The 22,042-nt window shown below is 39.3% G+C and overlaps 1 protein-coding gene across 1 annotated transcript in view; it reads right to left on the minus strand.

The window, feature by feature from the left end:
- Positions 1-7,882: 7,882 nt before the first annotated feature.
- RTN4RL1 (reticulon 4 receptor like 1) overlaps positions 7,883-22,042 on the minus strand; it is a 150,455-nt gene continuing 136,295 nt past the window's right edge. Inside the window, exon 2 of the mRNA XM_083172138.1 lies at positions 7,883-11,230. Within this exon, the coding sequence (XP_083028264.1) occupies positions 9,888-11,230 (1,343 nt within the window). The 3' untranslated portion in view covers positions 7,883-9,887. The remainder of the gene's footprint in view (positions 11,231-22,042) is intronic.

The raw sequence follows: 22,042 nt of genomic DNA on the forward strand, positions 1-22,042 counted from the left end.
CACGTTGGTGAAAACCTTTTTAAAAGCAAGGGCACAGTTACCTTACAGTTGGTCTCCACAATTAATAAAAATATCTTGTTTCCTCAATAAAAATCCGACCGTTAAGGGATCATTATTCAGTCAGAGAATGTGAAGGACAGCTGGGAAAATGAAAACTAAAAAACATCACAAGGAAGTTAGAGATAAAATAACACAAATGCAGAAATTGAGAAAAAGGCCCCAAATAATACTCAAGTGTTTAGATATTCCAGTGGGCACTGTTAGTTAGATTGAGGTAGAAGCTACATTAAACCCACCTGATGCTACCTTCTCTAGAAGGCTTCAAAACTCACAGAGTGACTCATGACAGGAGCCATATAGAGGCCAAAAGGTCCATTGTATGAGCTAAAGAATTAGAGTAGCTGAGAATGGAGAATGTGTACCTGTCATATCAAGAGCATTATACTGGAGAACATAAATTAGGAGAGTGGACCAAAATAAGTTAGAATGAACCCTGTATAAGATGGAGTTTGCAACAACAAAATATATTCAAGTCACCCAATTGTAATATAAGAAAAGGTTGAAAGTAACAAGTAACGTGCAAGTCTAAAGTTGGGTAGATACTATTTGATATTATGGATAATTTATTGTTACAATAAATGGAGATAAATCGTTCACATCGTATAGTGTATACGCACTATATGTGGGTCATAGATGACATCATCTGTCGTCCATACATGCAGCTCTTTCGACCACAGATCTGAGGATAATGTTAGCGACAGCATACTCCTAGACGTGGCCATTGCCAATATATCTTCGGTCAAATTGAAGATTGCACAGTGTGTGGGCACTATATATATATATATATATATATATATATATAGTTTTCCCGGGAGTTCATGGGAAATCGTTGACAATAGCATATGATTTGTACAACTTATAATGGTTACCCCACTTAACACTACTCAAACTTCACAAAACCCCTCTACAGTGAAGTGATAGCATGCTGTAGGACTACACGGACCAGCTTTACTGTATTTATAAATAGAAGGAAGAAATTATGGTGCAAAATACAGGGAATTGCTACAAGATAACCTTTTTTCATTTTGCTAAAAAACTGAAGCTTGGGTGACAGTTCATCTTTCAGAAGGATCATCCCAACCACAAGGTCAGGCTGCCCACCTGCAATATATATTCCCAACAGTTACATTTATAAATAGAAAAGGTGACATGTGCAATATGAGGTCAATAAAATAGTGACCTAAATTAGTTCACAGTCACCTACTGTATAGTGGTTTAGTTTAGCGGACTAGTATATTTACTATTTGTTTTCTAACACCTGGGGAATACATTATATTGTAAACTCTGCTACATGCTTGGCACAAATGTATATATGATGTTTATATATAGGGTTGTGATGTTCTGAGTTATGTAATTGTATAGACATGAACAGTATATGTACTGTATGAATAGCCTGTAGATAATATTACCATAGGATCAATCCTTGCGTCAAGTCTGGAAGTACTGAGGAAGTCTATTTTTCTTAACGAAACGCATAGAACGTTAATTTTAAGTACTGTATTCTCTTTAAGGTGTGTACACATGGTTCGATTCTGTCTCACGGCAGATTTTGACTATCCAATTTTGACTATTCGATATTTAATAACTGCACTTTAGATGTTCTTTAGATTTAGACTATCTTGCAATTTGGTCTTAGGTCAAATACATTCTACAGGAGAGATAGTCAACACAGTCTATTTTTCTATTTGATACTGACTAAACGAGGGCACTCATCAGTATTGAATCTGCATGAAATGTGGCTGACTACTGCAATTCTAAATAACTTTCTATTCGATTTTCACTATATAGAATCGCACCATGTGAATAGAGCTTTATGAGGATTCTGAGATTCACTTCTCTACTCATATTTATGTTAATTAATTGCACTTCCTCGTTGTGAAGCTAAGATTTTAAATCAGGACCTGGATTTTCTGTCATTCCCGATACTGGGACATTATAATGAATGCCAGGAAAATACTTTTCTTGCTTTTTAATTTACTTTTTTTTTCAAGTCCTTTTTGATAAATGATAGTAATTATATACTAGACTTTATTGTTTTATGTTTTTTCTTATAAGGACTTAAAGTGGACTAGCATTGAAAAATTAACAGAGACTTCCAATCTCTTTAAAAACGTCACTGTTCATATTATTCTTATGTAGAAATATAATACATATAGAATTTATTTTCAAAATGTTTTTTTTTTTTTAAATTATGATTATAATTCCCCCTGCTTGGTCATGTCATGCAGGTTAACCATTATTAGCATTGTAATACAGATAGATAGATAGATAGATAGATAGATAGATAGATAGATAGATAGATAGATTAGACCAATAAGATGATTAATTAATTCATGTCTGGTAAATTCAGTATTTCACATTTTTAGTTGACGCACTAGGCAAAGACCCCATAGCATTCAGCTAGTCAGGGGGACAACAAAAACCTGGGCTATGGGTATTCACTTATCAATGGTTTCTGTGAGTACAGTGCTCAATTTATTATAATGCGCCCCCATTATATTGTCACTTTCAAATACAGGGGGAGATGTAATAATCCTTGGAGAGTGATGAAGGAATTGAGGTAGAGTACCGGCCAATCAGCCCCTAACTGTCATGTTACAGTTTGAATTTGACAAATGACAGTTAGGTGTGAAATACTTGGTACTTTATCTCTTTCCATATTATCACTCTCCAATGGTTTATACATCTGCCCCACAGCTAGATGTATCTGCAGTAAAAGAACACTTAGTTTATTAGGTATATTATCTAGTATATCGCCCTCTATGCAATGCCAGTCACCTAATAATGCTAGTTTTGCCCTGTGTTTTAAGCTGGCAGCACAAAGAGGAGCACTGTACTTACTTGTACTATTAGTGTGAAGCTATTTTGGGCCCCTTACAGTTATGACCCCAGGCTAATGAAGCATCTGTTCTGTCTTCCATTGGCTCATTTACATAGATGAGATGCAGTTCCTTATCTAATAAAAATAGAATCATGCCTTAAAATTAAGATTGGAATTAAAAATCTGGGTAATTATTTTTTTAGATTTATGTACAGTAGCTGAAAATTCTAGGAAAGGTGAAGTAGAAATAAAATTATATTTTATTCAAAAACACTTATTTTTGGTACTTATGTATTATCTGGGCTCCCATGTTAAATGCACCCCATTTTTTTCATACCCCTACTATCCAACTACTCATGGAGTTGATTTTATATAGTGTGGCGAGCGCAGCGAGCCACCGTGCCTGAAGCGTGGCGAGCGCACGCGGTCTCATAAGAAAAACGGGAGCCCAGATATTACATAAGTACCTTATTTTTTAATAATTGTTTTCATGACTTGCTACACTTTGTTGATGAATCCTTTAGTTTGTAGTTTTGTAAACAGGATCCTCTTTGTCTGTCTGTCACACATTCTTGTTTAATTAATATTTTTGTACACAATTATAAGTTATATGACCTATAATGTTTCTGTAAATAAATGTTAAATAATAATAATACTTTGTTTTATTTTAAATTCATTTAGGAATTGGCTCACATCCTGTTGTGACATCATTGTTTGGAAATTAGCTCAATTTTGGAACACGTACTGTAATAGAACTGAAAACACTGGCTCGTGGTCTCAATGCGGATTTTGAGATCAAATGCTTTTTATGAATATTTAGTCTTTTATTGATAATTTTATTTAGTTTAGATGTTTCTTATATTATATTGTAATTGTTTGGTGTATTATTAAAATATATACGATTACTGTTATTTCTTCTTTTTTAATGATATACTAATATCCATTGGAGGATCTATTTCATTGAATTATGGAAAGCTGCCATATAACGATACCAAGCAAATAAATGAGAACACTTCCGTATTTGCATTCCATCCACATGCTCTATAAAAAAGATGGCCGCTAAAGGAAGTCCGGAGTAAGAGTTTCCGGACCTGTACGATTCATCTGCTGGCATGTGTTTCATCTGTAAGAGGGGATGCGGTCCATTGGACCGGATGCTGCGGGATTCGTCACTTCCGCTTCCTGCACTAACCCCTGGTCCACGTGTCTGACTGTTTGGCGCCGATCTCTAAACGGGCCAGTACAAGAAAAGGATACAGGACTTCTGTGGACTCATACTATTATTATGAGCTGCAATGCCTTTTTTTTATCATTTATTGCAAGTATAGTTAGGATTGTGTTGTTAGTATAGCCTGTTTATTATTGTACCCATGTGAATTGATGTTTTTAAAAAAATTTATATTGTTATTTTGGAAATTCCAATACAGGTTTTACTAGTACCCAAGACTACTTCAGGTATAAATACCGGAACAGCCAGCTATACCTCCACACCTTGAAAAAGGGTCACTAGTGACCGAAACGTCTTGGTGTGTTGGACGTCTGCTATTCTGCTTTCTGTTGTCCAGGTCCTGTGTTGCCATCTCAGGATGCCCACCACCTCTTATCCCGGGTGAGCCGTGGTGTTGGTTGTTCTGGACTCAGATGCAGGACTTAGTCCTTGTTTGTTTTTATCATTTTTATTGTGTTTTTTTATTATTGTGTTTTTTTCTGAATAATCTTCTGGGAGTCATCTGGACTTCTTTTCATCTGAGGGCGGACTGAAAATACCCTGAAAGAAACCTTATGATGTATATAGAGCATCTTCTGCAGGTGAGATCCTTACCATATGGGGAGTGCATAAGAATCAAGGAGGGATAAAGATACCTTTATGTGCCTATAGGGCCTTTGCAAAAGGTCAGTCATATTGGTTGGGATACTGCATTTGAAACAATGCGAATTTAAGAAGTATTCTGTGTCTCCCCACATATAGTTTTATGAGAACGGACCTCTGGGTGAAACCAATACAGATCCGAAGGACCTTTACTATTTTTATCCTGTGGTAGAATAAGACAGTGCATTTGAATTTACCTATCTGCTTTGACCACCAGTTATATAGAAGAAGTATCAAGCTTCAGAGAGAGCTAAAGTAAGAATCAGCTTCTGACATTTTTTAAACACAGCCTGTAAAATGACAGTTAGAAGCTGATTTAGCGATACTTATCTTTCTCTACTTGCTCCTGTAAAGAATAAGAGGATAATTCAGAGTTGAACCTAAATTGTTTTCGCTTGCCCATCCTGAGTGTTTTTGTACATGGAGCATGTTCTGGAGCCAAGCATACTGTTTGTAGCTCAGTGTGATGGGGAGTCATAAGCAAATCAGTTGTGTTTCCACTTGTAGCTATAGCGCCAAATCGGGCCAGTAGCATTTGCACATAGGCTAAATTCACTGTTGACATATTGAGCCATGGACTAAGCAGAGTTGTGCATACTTAGGGGGGTATTCAATCACCGGCGACCATCTCTTGTGGCTCTATTCAATGCTGTCTTCCCCGACAGGAGAAGAAGCCCAACTTCACAAGCAGTCAGGCTCGTTCTGCCGAGAATGGCCAGGAAGTGACGACTTGCCGGCTGCAGCTCGCCTCTTCCCGGCCGCAGCTCACGGCCACACCCCATTCTCATCCCGCTGCAGACGGGACATTGAATCCCGCCTGCGTGTTCTTGGTCAAGCAGACCAAGAACGGGACAGGGTCACGGCTGTCGAGCAAGTTCGACAGCCATGACCCCCAGATTGAATACCCCCCTTAGAATCACTGTATGCCTATTTTCAGATATATCTTTGGTACCAAGAATAGGGCAGGTAGAAGTGTACAGTGATAACGATGGCACAACAATTCACATATGGGCAAATATGCACATTTATTTACATGCAAGCAATGTCGGATTAATTATGACCAATTTGCATATTACTATGCATCAGCCCGTATGTGCATATCATAAATCCAACCTTTTGGTATCTAAACTTAGGCCAATCCATACAAGCGGCATCTACATAATTTGGTCCAGTTAAATGTGGGACCTGAGAGAACCATCACTTCTCCAATCCGCAGTTACTCATTAGTACATTTCACCACATGATTAATCTACGGTTATTCCAAGGCATTACCATTGCCGCAGGCACATGCTGGTACCATTGGTTCATTCTATTTGAGAGAAAGTGGGAGTTCTATTGATGTGACTGGTTTTCACTGGTTTTAATGGCCAACACCAGTAGTCATAGGCGTATTCAAGCGCTGAGATGATGGCATAAAGGGTTAACAGTGTCTAGGTCGACAGTTGACACAAGCAAAATGACAGATGTGTCCTCTTACATCTAGCGTTGTTATAGTGCGGTATTCAAGCCTGCTAGTCCCAGCACCTCATGGCGTGGTTTCACAGTTGCAACATTTCCATATGGTAAGCCACGCCAGGAGAGAACCCACACCATGTAATATACAGTTTAACCACTGGTCGACATGAAAAGCTTCACATGAGTTTTTAATGTTTTTTTTTGGTATCCATTTGAAGATTTCATCATGTGGACTGGAGTGTCAAGGTTATCCATCACTGACCTCTACACTGTTGACCTATCGACTTTATACCTTGGAGATATGGGGTTCCACAATGGGACCTTCCTCTGGGTCACGACTACACCCTTCCATTCCAGGACATAGACTGGGGAGGGGTGGGGTAGTTCATGACCAGGCAGAGGGGGAGGTCACATTGCCACGCCCCCTGTCTTCTGCACATGCCAATTCAGTTAGTCATACACATACATGTTTACATTTATATACTGTAACCTTAAGTTCCCACTCGGCTGTTTTTGAAATGTAACCAATTTAGGTAATGCTGCTGTACCAGCAGTTGCGTGTGTAGATGTAGTATATCGCCAGGGGTGAGGGGATCATGTGACATAGATATCAGCAGGATTACCATGTGTACAGTATGTAAGAAATGTTTTTTTGCACCATTCAAATCAATTGCAGGCCGATATCCATGGAAACACTATGCCTGCCTGTATTTTAGATCCACCGCAGGGTAATGACAAAACAAAAGATGGTCTTAGCCCTACAACATAGTTGGGTGTGGCTTATGAAATTGTCATACAGTAGCTTAAAATGTTGTCTTGGTTTGGGCAAGCCAGTAGAACTGTATGGAAACTATTACAGATGCTCAAGGCAGCCATCAGGAGGGGACTGCGGAGACTACAGTCCCAGGTCTAGACAGAAAGCGGGCCCAGGACTGGATGAGTTTATAAAGTATAATTTGTCATAATAAAAAGTTCACATTTCCCTTGAATCAATGTAGAGGTAGAGTAGTGCAGCCAGTGCTGCGGACTCCTCTGGTCCTATCAGGCATTCCAGGTGTTCGAGAAAGGAAAGTCCTGGGACCCAGAATATCTGATGGCAGTCCAACAGTTGCTTACAAAGCAATGCTTTATAAATGTACCAAAATGCCAGGTTTATTATATTGATGGAAATTGCATTTATGACTATTTTTCTTGTTCTATTTCTAGCAGAAGCAAGTCTGAGATGCAACTTTATTTAAAAACACTTTTTTGTAACTCGAATGCATTATGGAACCTGATTATAAAGATAAGAGGAGTTACTAGTCTTACATCTATTGGTATGGCTGCCGTGGCATGTGCTGCACCTTCCGCTAAGCCCTGATCTCTTCCATCTCAGGGCTTCGCTAAGAATGATCGGAACCCAATTTGCCAATTTGCCTGTCACTTGCTTGCCTCTTTGATTAGATAATAAGACACACTGAGGCTCCAGTGGATGTAGTATATCACATTAAGAATACAATGTTAGGGGCCATTACTACTGTAATAAACAGTGGTCAGCACATTAAAATATGGTAATAAGATAGCATAACCAGCGCATACAAATATGCTTTGCCTTCAAAAACAATGAGCCAAGGGAATGAATAGAAACAGCCTGAAACCAATGTATTCTCGTCACATCAAACTGTGTGGGGGAAAAAAAGCGAGCAGAGAGGTTTTTTTTATACCCAAGGCTATTTTTTATTTTAGTTCATTTCAGTGTTCTCTTCTGGTCACACAAGTTCTCTTACAAGGAAATAACATTAGTTTTCTTATTTTGTGTGCAATAGTCACTAGATCTGTTATCTATATCTGATTAACACTGCTACTGTTACCGGCAGTGGGGTCATCTATCACCATGTGTACTCCAGCTTTCCAGGGCAAAAAAAAAAAGTCAACTCTGGTCTGTAGACTGGGCATTTGCAGGTTAGTTATATAGTTATTTTTAAAATATCTTTATCTTTATTATATATATACACATATATTATTTTTTTTTGCTCTTGGTAAAACTTGAGTGACATCACTTGATAGTCCCCCATAGTTCTGCACATACTGTATAGCTAATCCCAAGACATCTTCTCCCATGATGTTTCCATGCTAGCCTTTGAGGATTATGTGTTAGAACACAGCGTACTCTACAAGTAGAAATAGGCACAGGTAGATTTCCCTAAAAACATATCAATAGTCTTCTGATAAACTTCAATCCTATACTTAATTGACCTATTTTCTTCCCTCCAATCTTATAGTCCTTTTCACGGGTCTCTGAAGACCACTTATAGAGTTTCTGTGTCATAGAAATAAGCTAATTCAGGAGATGGCCCATGTCCAATTAAGTTTTTAGATAATGATGACAAGGGAATGGACATTGGCTGGGACTTTTACACCTATGCTGTGAATACCCCTAGACCAGCTATAAGGCTCACGGTCAACTAACACTGATGGGAGTGACCCATTTCCCTTCCCCCAGTTACTATCTCTCTATGGAGATATTCCACTTTCACCTTCGGTTCCTCACAGGACACTGACTTCTATGGCTGGGGAACCATGAACCAACGTAGCATGTACTTTTATATTCCACTTCTTGCTACTCCACTCTGATACCTCTGCATACAGCATGTTAATGTGTTAAGTTATAGAGTAGTTCTATCCTTAATAATAGGCCCAAACTGGACATTATCTGCAGCACTTTCAATATGACCACCATGTTGTACTCACTACCACTGACAGCTGTGGATTCATAAATATACCCCCCCTCCCCAATAACTAAGCAAAGTTGCCAATGTTTTCAAAGCTCAAAGCCAATAATGTCTATTTGCTATAAAACAAACAGCATGGTTTTCTTTTTCGTTATTTTTTTCTTTCAGATATAGCCATAGAAACATTTATAGACACACTTATGAATATTTGGACGAAAGAAGGGCAGGGAAAGGGCTGTGTCATTAAATAACTATGTGGATACAGATACAAAATAAACAGGCTGCCTGCAGGAATCTCGTTTCTATTTTTTTTTTTTTTAACAAGTCCTATTGTATGCTTGCAACCTTCCTTTGGTAGCATGGCAGCTGAGCCCTGCTATATAGAGATAATATGCCTGAGTTTGTTCAGGAATTGTAGATTGTCTTCCGAGCAGTATTGGCCCAATGACCAATAACAACAGAACCGGGTGGAGACATTACTCACACAGTGTCTTTTGCATGTGTTGGAGGTCTGACTGTGGGTAAATTTTTTTTGTTTTGTTTTGTTTTTTTAAAAAAAAACAAATCTGTTCCCACTTAAAGATCAAACAATATATTTAGATTTAAAAAAAAAAAAGGAAAAAAAGCAAAAACAAAAAAAACAACATCAGGAACTGTCAGTAAGAATGCCCCGTTTTGCAAGTCTAGTTGGTAACATGAGTTATGAATTCTCTGCAATTTCAATGATGTTGCCCTTTTAACATGCAAAGTTGGAGCTGCATGTGGTAGGCTTGTGATAATGCTTTTCCCTGATGCTTGTTGCATCCAGTTCACATTTATAATCCAACAACACAAGCCAAGAGATCACTCAAAGCCACTTTCATTCATCCTCCATGTCAAATCCTCCATACACAAATAAAGAAGAATAACAGAAAGAATTGCTGGTCCTTTAGAAAGTGGTGGCAGTGGCTACAGTTTCTTCCACAGGAAATCAGCGCACAACGACAGCTAGCACCAGAAGGAAGAGCAACAGTGACACCCTAACCCCAATACACCCGTTGCCTGCTGCTTGCTGCACTCCACTTGGTATCCTCACGGGCGTCCTACGTGTGCATTTAGTCTTTCGTTTTGTTGATGCAGTGGGCATATTGTCAAAATTGAATTTGAGCTGGTAATCCGGCACGTAATCCTGTACATCGTGTGTGCCCTTCCCAGATAAGGGCTTTGAAAAACGATTTTTGTTCTTGTGACTCGTACAGTTCTTCCCAGGCTTTCTAGTTCCTGGACGTGGGTCTGGATGGGCGGCTGGCTCGTTTTGGTGTGAATCTTTTCCTTTTTCCTTGGAGGAATGGTGCGAATGGTGTCCCTTATGTGATATCTGGTGTGTGGTGCTGTAAGTATGTGTCTTAATTTGGTGAAGCGATTCCGAGCCTAAACAGTGTATGTAATCTTCAGCTCTCAAAGTTTTAAGGTCCTTACCTTGCATTATTTCAGGGGACTCGCATATAACATTTGAACTTGTCCCTCTAAATTTCCGTAACCATTCCCACAGAGATCTAGCTTTGCAACCACAGTCCCAAGGATTATCATTAAGCCTAAGAAACTCCAGAGCAGACAGATGAGCCAAACATTCCCCTTGCAGTTCTGATATGCTGTTGTTAAAGAGGAAGAGTGTGGTCAACCTCTTGAGGTCATGGAATGCATTTTTATGAATAAATTGTAGTTGGTTCTGGTGAATAAGAAGTCGATCCAGGTTGACTAGGCCCCTGAATGTATTCTGATGGAGGCTCCAAAGCTTATTTCCATGCAAAAAAAGATGACTCAGATTGACTAGATCGATGAAGATGTCATCTTGTAGAAACTCAATGTGGTTATTTTGAAGGTAGAGGAATTGTAAACTGTGGAGTCCACTAAATATCCCAGTAGGCAAAGAACTGAGGCCACATTTGTAAAGGTTCAAGGTATGAAGTCTAGACAAACCTTCAAATGTTTCTGCTGCCAAAGCCCTTAAATAGCGATTATCCCCGAGATCCAGTTCTTCAAGGCTGTCAAACCCTTCAAATGTGTTTGGATCTATGAAGGTTATATTGTTGCCATAAAGCCACAGGGTGACTAAGGAAGGGCTGAAATGTCCTCTTAAAAGCATGGTTATTTGATTGTTCTGTAAAAATATTCTCTCACTGATTTCTGGGATCCCCTCAGGCACGGCCCCAAAGTTGTGAGCCTGGCAGCTGACAGTCATTGGTGAAGGATAACATACACAGTTTATGGGGCATAGTGAAATGAAAGGCAACTGCAGTCCAAAAAGAACCAGAAATAAATCCAAGTGACATCCTGTAAAGACAGAAAGAAAGAAATATTAATCATTTATAAAATGTTTAGGGGAAAAAATACTTTGGAATAATGTAGATCTACAGGAATGCAAATATTACGCCATAGCTATTATTACTAGTAAGTGGTACTACAATGGGTGCAGGTATGGCTCCTCCAAGAAGCTTTTTTACCATTTTTCTCATTATGGGGCCCATGTTCAAATTCAAAAGTAGGGTGTAAAAAAGTAGAACTAATGCTCTGACAGGTACATATTTTATTTTTCCCAAACTTATTAAAAGTGCTTATAAGTGCCAGATTCTACAGCTTTTTAAGCCTTCCAATTTTTTTCCAATTCTTCCCTTGTTAAGAGTTTTCAGTTACTAAGAATTCTTTTTTAGATTAAAATATATGGAACCACATTAAAATATCTAACAAGCTACACATAAGCCACTCATACAGTACAATGTTAATTTTAAGAGTGTAATTAGAAGAAATTAAGAAATGTAGATCTTTTATGCAATTACAGACACATTTCAAGAATGCACATTGTTTTTGTTATATAAAACAGTCTTCTTTCAAAGCCATCTGTATCTTTAACACTTGTAAAAATGCCAGTTCAGTGTATGCTTGTGTTATTGCAGAAATGTGGTTAAGGACATTTTAAATAATGAAGCGCCCATTAAAAATAGATTATGTGTTTGAAAGATCATGGGCTTAGATTCCAAAGGTCATTTATTGCCATTTTTTCACTCATTATCCAGCAGTATTTATAAAAAAAAAAAAAAAGAGAAAGATTATGATATGCATACATAGAAGATTATTCATGTATTGCCAGGGATCACAAATGAAACAAGTTATCACAAGTTGTCAATGTAGGATGATAAAAGTAAAATTTGCAATCACTAGAGCTCATTTATCATTGGCACTGCATGGCCTAGATCAGTGTTTTTCAACCAATGTGCCGTAGCACACTATTGTGCCTTGAGCAGTTCTCAAGTATATCACCAGATCAGGGGCCAATAGGTTTGGCTTTTTTTCCTGTGGGGTCAATGTGTTTTGCCCTGTGGGGATCTCATGGTGTGCCTTGGCAATTTTAAAATCTTATTTAGCGTGCCACAAGGTAAACATTTTGAAAATCACTGGCCTAGATGATTCACCCTGTATATATCATGGTTTTGCCTTGTAAATGATTGCCACTTTAAAAAACACAGACTCCCAGAATATCCCGACCAGCCGTGCATGCTATTACATGTGTTTCATTTATATGCTAGCAGATATCATGACTGTTACCTTAAAAGCAGGACTGCGCCATGCACAAATTTCCAACCAATCCCATATTAGCTGTCATTTTCGAAATTGTGCTAAACGGATAGGTTTAATATGAAGTGGAATAGCCTCCCATCAGAGGTGGTAGAGGCAAATACAGAATAACAATTTAAGCATGCTTGGGATAGGCATATTGATGTCCTTACAAAAAAATAAGGATCAAATATGGTTTGAGGTAACATGTTTAAAAGGGGGCAGACTAGATGGGCCAAGTGGTTCTTATCTGCCGTCAAATTCTATGTTTCTATGAATGGTGGTTCAAAAGAGGAGAGGGCCCCTGCACCCCCATCTTTCTACCTTCAATTTCCCGACCACTGAAGTTATATTATTTGGACACATATTACTTGCACAGATAAGGTGTTATTCTACTATTATATTCTGCACTATGGAAATATATAACAGAAACGTACAGTAGATTTCTTCAGTGTCAACTCAGTTTCAAATAGAGTCTATCTATCTATCTATATATATATATATATATATATATATATATATATATATATATATATATATATATATATATATACAGGTCGAGTATCCCGTATCCGAATATCCGTTATCCGAATTATTCCGAAATACGGACATTCCAGAAAGTGAAAAATTTTTTTTTTTTTGCTAAAAACTCACTGGGGACATTTGTAACAGCATCACTGGGGACATGATATGTAACTGGCACTATATATGTGCAAGACAATGATTGCTTGGCATTCAAATTCAGTGCTGAGATAGTACACACATTTTGTTTCACGTTTTGAAACCTTGTTTTTTGAACAATTAAAATATATTTGTGTGTATTTTATGTGGTAATAAAATATATTTGTGTGTATATTATGTGTTTATACAGCATAAATGCAAGATACTTCAAAATACATCATTGAAATATTAAAATATTCCGAAATACGGAATAATCCGTTATCCAAAATTCTCCTGGTCCCGAGCATTTTGGATAAGGGATACTCAACCTGTATATATATATAAAGAGATTATAGAGAGCGCTGATGAACTCCACCACCTGATAAAATTCCATCAATATTTCGGTGTAAAATACAATATGTACAGCTTCCGGTAATACAAATTGTTATTTTATTAAAAAGTCTTCACTTTAAAATGTCATGTTTGCATCCATTCATTTCATTCAAGAAGATGTAACAACCCAATACGTTTTGTCTTTTAAACAGACTTCATCAGGGGATTTTTTACACAAAATAAGATAATGGTTCAGAAAAAAAGATGCGAATAATGCTTTTTTCAGGGATCCCAAGATAGTAGGATAATAAGTCCCATAGAACATGTTGGAATGTCCCATGTCATGAATGAGTAATGTCCTTTAATATTCACTAGCGATCAGCTTTAAAAACCAAGAAATAGAACTTTTAGAAAACAGGGGCATTGGTCGACATGCCCCTGTTTTCTAAAAAGGTACCATATTCCCTACTGGATACAGACTGTCAATCACTCAATGTCCACAGCCACTCATTGGCTACTTGTGGATGTTCCAGGCTCGCACTTAAGGATACCTTCAGGATGACCAGTAATCTGCGGCAGTAATGAGCAAACATTTATCATCACAGAGATATGGTCCCTGCAGGTCACTAGTGATTATTAAGCTAAGAATGATAATTCTCTCCAGAATGGCACAAGCTAATCCAAACGCTTTACGGACTGCAATAAAACAAATTTACCTTTGCACCTCTGTGTGTCATTGCGGCAGAAGATAATTACAGATCAAACTGCTGTAGAAACTTTCAGGTCAATTAATGAACTATAATTCGCAAGCCACTTGTTCCCCGCAAGATCTGTCCTGTTTTAGTTACCCTACTTCTGGATCATGACACCATTGCCCTAGAGAACACAGTAAATTAGCTGATATGTTCTCTAAAGCAATTTCATTCAATCCCTGTAACTGAAAGAGAACCACTTTAGCAATGATCTGACTCTCCAAAATCTACATCTTCATGTTCTTTAGTTTTAAGTATGCAATTTAAGTGCATTCGCTAATCTATTTTATGCTGTTCAGGGCACTGTGTGCATTCAATGAGCCCCCTTATATGTCTTCTACGGCTCTATGTGTCCTCCAAGTTACATATTGAATATTACTACTTAAAAGTATTTGATTGAAGCATTATTTTCCTGTCTGCTTGAACTCTGTAGATGTTGGTAGCTGAACTCAAGCACTAAAGCAGCATTAAGGAATCACAGACCTCTTTCCTCTCTGCGCTAGCCAGGTTTCTCTATAGGTTAGGCTGGATGAAGTGCTGTCGTGTGAGAACACATTGCTACCTCCTCATAGGATGTTGTGCAATGTAATGATTTCTGTAATTTAGCATAAGATACATAGATTTTATGCTCCTCGGTCATAACCTGATTAAAACTTGGCAGCGCTGTAGATTTTCCAATCATAGAGTACAGAGGATGTTGAATAAAATGACACTCTGGAGTCAGACTGCAATCAAGATAAAACAGCCCAGGAGGACGCAACACAAAGCTATTCTTGGATCACTCCTATGTGAAAGCAAATTGTGATATGAAATACAAGGTAGCGCATTACCATTTGTGTATCATTTTGACATCTATTTACAAGTAGATACTGTCTACACTAATTCATCCATCTCCACTCTTCCCAAAACTGCCTGTATATGTGTCATTAATAGTGCCGGATTGTGTTGTTTGGAGTTTGAAATTGGATTTCATTAAAATCAAATTTATTGAGCACAGATTTTACACCATGCAGGTTGTCATGGCTGCTAATTTACAGTTGACTCCTAGTGATCAGCCAACATCCTGGATGTCAGGCTGATCAGGAAGCCTAGGGAGATGGGTTGCGACCTCAGCAATAACCGCTGTCCTTTCCGCAGTCTTGCAGACAACTTGCCACCATTCACATTACAAGTGTTCATTAAGGTGCTCAGTGGCAGACTATTAGATGCCGAAAGACTGTTAAATCAATAGAGCTGGCTAACAAGCCATCACCTAGCACTGGTGCATCTTTGAGAAGTTACAATGCACTATTTAGCATAAAGCTGTCCATATGTGTCATCAGAGTCAAGGTTCTTAATTGGGCTTATGGCAGTGGATGAAGATAGATCAACAGAGCTGTCTAATAAGCCATCACCTAGCACTGGTGCATCTGTGAGGGGCCACAATGCCCTGTTTAGCATAAAGTGGTCCATAAGTGTCATGAGAGGCAAGGTTCTTAACTGGCCTTACTGCAGGTAGTCTTTTTTTTTGCACATAATGGGGCAGATGTATTAAGCCTGGAGAAGAGGTAAACTGGAGATAAAGTGGAGATAACATGGAAGAGATAACGCACCAGCCAATGAACTGTGTTTGAAATATGACATTTGGGATCTGATTGGCTGGTGCGTTATCTCCTTCCACTTTATCTCCAGTTTATCTCTTCACCAGGCTTAATACATCTGCCCCAATGACAGTTGGACAAGAATCCTATTGGTCAGTAATACTGCCTAGCTAGGTCCATTCTATGGGGCAGATGCACTAAGCATCAAAAGTGCTAAAATGGAGAGTGATAAACAACCAACCAATCAGCTCCTGCCTGACATTTTTCAAACAAAGTCTGTGACATGGCAGGTAGGAGCTGATTGGCTGGCTATTTATCACTCTCCATTTTATCACTTTTGAAGCTCAGTGCATCTGGCCCTGTGTTAGCAGCATCCCACTATGGAAGATGAGATATTGCAATTGCCCAATTAACCTTAACAGGTAGTAAATGTAAACCTAGAAGTGCTCTTTTAAATTGATATTGGTGGTGGTATAATTTCGCAGAAGAAGCCCATACAGGTATCCCGGAGGGAGGGCATACCTCCACGTGGGACTGCTTTGGGTGACTGGCAGGTCGGGCTTCCAATAGGAAGTCACTGCCAGTCACAGTGAAGCCAGTGCAGTCTCACACACTGCATCTCCTGGCTTCATTTAGGCAGAGCACGGTGGTGGATTTTACCTGGGGTGCTGCGTTCCTGCAGCCCATATATAAAAACCGCCACTGGTGCTATATATGCAATGGCCTATTCATATATCATTACTTTGCATCTGCCTGCATTCGCTAACTGATCTGACTTTAGCCGCAGTAGACTACTCTCCTTACTAAGCATGCATTGATGAATTGTGTTAAGCAGCCTCAAACATTTTCAGTGTCACCCGGCTGGGACCACGGTTAGCTCATTAAAGCTACATCAGCAGCACGATATGTATGTACAGTATGTGTCCGTGTCACCGCAGGAACAAGTGCACTCTCTTGTTTTAGAAATCCGTTGTGTCAAACTAGCACAATTCCATTATCATGTTGTCATAAAACTTTCTGGAGCCAATCTGTCCTATATGTTGTCAAGTAATATTTCATTTAAAATGAAGCATTTGAATAGTAAAAAGACAGACGTTAATGTGCTCTGCGAGAGACAGCATACAGGGAGCTGATGAGGATTTACAGCAGTCTCTGTACGAAGTCAACACTGTATCATGTGAACTGGTATCAATCACTCCTTGTAAGGCTGCTGTCATTTACAATTGCGCTGTGTAATGTATCAAAGAAAGAAACCCAAAGCGTAAGAACATTTATTAGATGTGATCTGCGCAGTAAAAGAGACGTTATTGAATAATTGTCAGGCTCTGTGGCGTTCAGTACAATGTGGAATCAATAACCATAGTACACAGATCACCATAGAATAATCATAGCATTCAAAGAAGCAGCAGGACAGAATTTTCATGTTGAGCCAATAAAAGATATGATGGTAATCTGCTAACTTGCTCTACTACTCTCTCTCTCTCTCTCTCTCTCTCTCTCTCTCTCTCTCTCTCTCTCTCTCTCTCCCTCTCTCCCTCTCGTACCCCAACATGGCAGCATGGTTGTCTCTGCTTGAATCCAATTGCACTAATGATACTTTATACCAAACATGGCATGGCTCACAGGAAAGGAACTTCATCAAGTGACAAATAATGGAATAAACATGCAAAACTGTACTGTTAACAATAAGCCTTTCAGGTGATTAAAAAAAATATGTGCAGCTCGCTTTTAATGCAAACTGACATCTCTGTGTTGATAATGAGATGATGTTATAATTAATCATTCTCTGTTTCTTCCTAGGAGAAACAGCAAAAATTCTGTATTTGGTTTGAAAATGCGTGCCGTAGAATGCTGCTGACCAGAGACAGCGATATCTTCTCCTCTGCTGCAGATTGTCAGTTAGGTATGTGATTCTCTACACACACTGGGCGATATGTTGTAATGAAGGATAATGCCCATTTTGTGCCTTCGGAGTGATATCGTTCACAATAACGGCCAGTGTGTAAGCAACAAACCACATGCCACCAAATCACCAGCAACACCCAGCATTTTATTCGTTCCTTCCTGTTCCCCACCCCAAATGGATGCAGGATGAGAACTCCCTCCACACCGGAGCCACAGAAGGATTGCGGCACTTAAACACAGCTGTTCTCGCATATGTGCATTACATAAACCATGGGGCAGCTGTGATTTGATCCAGTGTTCCAGTAAAAATGTTCAAAATTTTTTGTGACTGTCCCTTGTCCCACCCGGGGCCGCCAGTGACCCATGCTGGGAGGGGGTGCAGTTAGGAGTCGCCCCTGCTCTGTTTAGCAGAGCAGTGGGGAATAGACGATATGTGCATCTATTTAGAATCTGTCCAGCAGCTCTCAGAGTGTCGTCAAAGTTCCCCACAGTGGCAAAAGAGGGGTGTGGCCTCACCGAAGTAACGCGATCATAGTCCACACCAGAAGCAGTAGTACCATTGGTGTAGAAAGTACATTGCACTGGGGCCCTTGAGGACTAAGGGGCCCACTAATGCCCAGACCAGCAGCTTGCACCCCTGTCACCAATTGGTGTGGAGTCCAAGTTAAACTTTTGCACCTGGGACCACTACTCACAAGTTCTGCCACTGGTATATGGCCCCTGGATGAGAGGTCATGTCCCTGGATGAAAGGCCATGGGGGGGGGGTTTCAGCATGTGCACATGTCCCGCCACCATGGAGTGGGAAGTTGGGAGATTTGTACATTGGCATTGTAGGCTGTATAAACATGATGCTATATGAGCTATGTTTTAAATTGATCTTGACAATAGTCAAATTTGGCAGCTATTTTTGCACCATGTGTGTGCACCTGGGAGCATCACTAGTGTCCAGACTCCATTTGTTGCAAATGTGCCACATGGCAAACCTAACAGGTCATAGAAGAGATCAGGATAAACTACATCTACTGCAAGAGTTTCCTATGTTCTGCTAGTGCAGATTTTTGAGACTGCAAGGATTAACAAGATTATATAGTGATATAATGTAAGGATTAACAAAACTGCAAGCATTGAAGGCAATTTAAGGTTTAATAACACTGCAAGCAGTGATGCAAGGATTAAAAAAACAGTGCCCAGTGATGTAAGAATTAATAACACTGCAAACAGTGATGTAAAGACTAATAACACTGCAAGCAGTGATGTAAAAATTAATAAAACTGCAAGCAGTGATGTAAGGATTGATAACACGGCAAGCAGTGATGCAATGATTAATAAAACTGCAAGCAGTGATGAAATGATTTAATAAAGTTGCAGTGATGTAAGGATTAATAAAAACAGCGGCCAGTGATGTAATGATTAATAACACTGCAAGCAGTGATGTAAGGATTAATAAATTTGCAAGCAGTGATGCAAGGATTAAAAAAAAACAGTGCCCAGTGATGTAAGGATTAATAACATTGCAACCAGTGATGTAAAGATTAATAAAACTGCAAGCAGTGATGTACGGAATAATAAAACTGCAAACCGTGATGTAAGGAATAATAAAACTGCAAGCAGTGATGTAAGGAATAATAAGACTGCGAGCAGTGATGTAAGGAATAATAAGACTGCAAGCAGTGATGTAAGGAATAATAAGACTGCAAACCGTGATGTAAGGAATAATAAAACTGCAAGCAGTGATGTAAGGAATAATAAGACTGCTAGCAGTGATGTAAGGAATAATAAGACTGCAAACAGTGATGTAAGGAATAATAAAACTGCAAGCAGTGATGTAAGGAATAATAAGACTGTGAGCAGTGATGTAAGGAATAATAAGACTGCAAGCAGTGATGTAAGGTACAATAAGACTGCGAGCAGTGATGTAAGGAATAATAAGACTGCAAGCAGTGATGTAAGGAATAATAAGACTGCAAGCAGTGATGTAAGGAATAATAAGACTGCGAGCAGTGATGTAAGGAATAATAAGACTACGAGCAGTGATGTAAGGTATAATAAGACTGGGAGCAGTGATGTAAGGAATAATAAGACTGTGAGTAGTGACATAAGGAATAATAAGACTGCAAGCAGTGATGTAAGGAATAATAAGACTGCAAGCAGTGATGTAAGGAATAATAAGACTGCAAGCAGTGATGTAAGGAATAATAAGACTGCGAGCAGTGATGTAAGGAATAATAAGACTGCAAGCAGTGATGTAAGGTATAATAAGACTGGGAGCAGTGATGTAAGGAATAATAAGACTGTGAGTAGTGACATAAGGAATAATAAGACTGCAAGCAGTGATGTAAGGAATAATAAGACTGCAAGCAGTGATGTAAGGAATAATAAGACTGCAAGCAGTGATGTAAGGAATAATAAGACTGCGAGCAGTGATGTAAGGAATAATAAGACTACGAGCAGTGATGTAAAGAATAATAAGACTGCGAGCAGTGATGTAAGGAATAATAAGACTGCGAGCAGTGATGTAAGGAATAATAAGACTGCAAGCAGTGATGTAAGGAATAATAAGACTGCAAGCAGTGATGTAAGGAATAATAAGACTGCAAGCAGTGATGTAAGGAATAATAAGACTGCAAGCAGTGATGTAAGGAATAATAAGACTGCGACCAGTGCTACAAGGATATATGAGACTGCAACCAAACCTGCCTGAATTTATGAGACAGTAAACAGTGCTGCAAAGATATATGAGACTGTGACCAGAGCTGCAAGGTTTTATGAGACTACAACCAGAACTGCAGGGATTTATGGGGCTGTGACCAGAGCTGCCAGAATTTATGAGACTAGGACCGGATCTGCAAGGCTGCAAGTAATAATCACACGGGATACAGCTAAATAAAAATAGACCTGAGTGTAATGTATGTTCACATTTGTATAAGGGTTCTAATCATTATCCCTTTATTTCTACAAAAGTAGGTGAAATTTTGCATTTTCATCTACTTCTGTAGAAATTAGGTATCGGGGCCCTTCATTATAAAGATAACTCCTGCTTACTGTACTGTTCAGTCCCGATATCCACATTCTATTGTAAGGGGACCAGATGACTACACTATCAGTGCCTGATAGTGGGAACTTATATTATCTTCCGTTGATTCCCGGACCCCAGCTCCCTTGTATAGGAAGGAGGACTGTGTTGCAAAAAGGGATTTCGGTGCCTTTGTTCAACTCCCTCCGCTTATTAATGCTGTTTCTTTTACCCTTGCACCTTACCGGGTTAGACTTGCGGTGACAAGTTTTACTGGTCAAAAGTAATTGTGGTAGGGATCTCAGGGGCAGCTGATGGTTGGTACCCAACGCCGCTACTTTCAAATTCCTATTCACCCTTCCCAGTCTTTATCTGATGTTTTGCCTTTCCACTATTAACCATTGCTAATTATTTTATGTATTATGTACCGGCCAGTGCTGAAATAACAACAGGGCAATCAGAGGGATTGTTCAGGACTGCCACACTAATTTCTACATCACCAGTGGAGGAGCTACAGAACATCACTTACTTTACTATAGCAGATATCTGTCAGACTTTATTAATTGTTTATTTTATATATTCATCAACAGAGTACATGTAACTGCAATATACAATTTAGAGAATGAACGGAAACCAAACATTCAACATTCAAATGGTCAACCACTATTGCAACAAACGAAAATCACAGAAACCTAACTACAAACAAAAGTAGTTGGCAAAGTTGCACTTTCACTGCCCGTGGACAGTGCAACTTTGCCAGTGGTTCTGAACACACCACCAATGGCACACCATCATGTGTAACATTGACACTTACATCAGCCTATTGCAGAAACAGCGTCTCCTTCTTAAATTCCTGTAAATCATGCCCTCTGTGGCTGCACATCTGCATTTGGGAATGCAGCCATGTTCACTGACACATCTCTGACACTTCCATAATGTGCATATAAGATCAGCCTATTTTTGTGCTCACTTCAGGCAGGGGCATACAGTACCTATGCCCTGTAACAGTACCTATGCCCTGGTGCAGAAAATGGGCGTGGTCCTGTGGGATTAGGACATGACCTCATTGTGCAACACCTTTTTTCATTACTCTGGAGGTCCAGGAGATGTTGGGCTGCCCCTGGACATTGCTTTGGCTGCAGTGCCAGTTCCTATACAGATATTGGAGCAGTGTGCTGCACACCATGGAGGTTATTCTGATCGGTGCGGCCAAACGTGCGTACGTTCGCTATTAACGTACGCTAGCCGCACGCGGCCGTTGGGGTTAAGTCCACCCACAACACTGCCGCA

This window comes from Crinia signifera, chromosome 2 (genome assembly GCF_055691185.1).
Source record: "Crinia signifera chromosome 2, ASM5569118v1, whole genome shotgun sequence".
Taxonomy (NCBI): domain Eukaryota; kingdom Metazoa; phylum Chordata; class Amphibia; order Anura; family Myobatrachidae; genus Crinia; species Crinia signifera.